Consider the following 1573-nt stretch of genomic DNA (forward strand, 5'->3'; position numbering starts at 1 on the left):
TCCTCTCCTTCCCTCCTCTCCTCTCCTCTCCTCTCCTCTCCTCTCCTCTCCTTTCCTTCCCTCACCTCCTCTCCTCTCCTCTCCTCACCTCCTCTCTTCTCCTCTCCTTCCCTCACCTCCTCTCCTCTCCTCCCCTCCTTTATTCTCACCCTTACTCAGTGTCCTCTCCCCCTCTCTTCCAGTCTCTGATGTGGACGACGAGCCAGAACCGACAGAACCAGACTACACACTTAGACCAGACCTAAAGATCGACCTGATTGGTGAGTCACACACACACACACTCACACACACACACACACACACATTTGAATTAGACCAAAGTTTGTGATTGGTCGGAATGTCAATAAGAAAAGTAAAGACTTCTATTAGTCTGGTTGCTAAATGTGTTTTATCTGCAACCAGGACAGTTGCTATAAATGACATCCAGGGGGCACCGAGATACGAGTTTAAACGATTGTATTTTCCTCGTTAGAAATAACTAAAACCAGTTCAGTCGTTCCACTCCCACAGAAATATATTATTGAAATTCCCTCGAAAATATAAACATCAAAAACATAGATATAAACAAATATATTGATAATATAAAATAAAAAAAATTAAGAAAAAAAATTATATTATTGTTATAAAAAATAGGTAAAATAACCAGCGAGTGGACAGTGAGTGAAACAGCGCCACACAGTGTCGAGTGGAAAAATGGAGCTGGGTTTGAGCACCAGGAAAATCTTGAAAAATTGGGGGTCCAACTGTATTTGATTTTCCAGACAATAATGGGTTCTCAAACTGTGGCGCTCGTACCACTGGGGGCACTATTTTCCTCGTACAAAAAAAGCATTTTCATTGGTCTTGTTTGAGTCGCTTCTGTGAGCGGAGCTTTGGAACCAGAAGAAACGAAAGTCAGTGCGTTGTTCACAGTGTGTGTATTTATATGTATATACAGTATATATGTATGTATATGTACATATATATTTTAAATGCAAAGTCTTGGCTCAGACTTCCCAGTATGTGTGTGTGTGTGTGTAGCGCAGGTCTAACTGACGCTAACCCACAGATGAATTCTCCAGGAGAGTTGTTTAATTAATTGTACATTTAAGAAAAGCGTGTTCATGGAAATGTCGTTAACGCTCACTGAACGGCCGACGAACGCCGAGCACAAATCACCGCCGCTCCGACGGCTCACTCTCACCTGCCGTTCTGTCTGAGCTTTCAATTAAATTAATTGGACAACCCAATTGGTTCCAAAGGAAGTGAGGCAATCAGCGGGGAGCCGGTGAAACCAAGTGAAAACCAAGAAGCGGTGACGTTTCCTGACCTTCTCTCCCCCATCCTCCCTCCCTCCCTCCCTCTCCTCCCTCCATGTTCTGCTCGCTGCAGATTAGAATCATTCTGTTAAATTTCAAATCCCCGTTTTTCATAATGTACCTCAGCATATTCACGCTGCCTCCAAATCTGCCACGATGCCGTGTCTAAACACCTGTAACAAACGTAAATGTTGCACAGTCATGCCTGTGTGGAAAAACCACCCGTATCACCCCCTCCCTCCCTCCCTGCCTCCCCCCCTCTCTCCTCCCTCCCT

General features: G+C 44.4%; 1 protein-coding gene across 1 annotated transcript in view; it reads left to right on the forward strand.

Moving 5' to 3' along the window:
• Nucleotides 1-1573, forward strand: part of efna3b (ephrin-A3b) — a 68846-nt gene that overhangs the window by 65325 nt on the left and 1948 nt on the right. The window contains exon 4 of the mRNA XM_017037649.1: nucleotides 183-320. Within this exon, the coding sequence (XP_016893138.1) occupies nucleotides 183-320 (138 nt within the window). The remainder of the gene's footprint in view (nucleotides 1-182; nucleotides 321-1573) is intronic.

Source organism: Cynoglossus semilaevis, chromosome 13, assembly GCF_000523025.1.
Source record: "Cynoglossus semilaevis isolate Cse_v1.0 chromosome 13, Cse_v1.0, whole genome shotgun sequence".
In the NCBI taxonomy this organism is placed as follows: Eukaryota; Metazoa; Chordata; class Actinopteri; order Pleuronectiformes; family Cynoglossidae; genus Cynoglossus; species Cynoglossus semilaevis.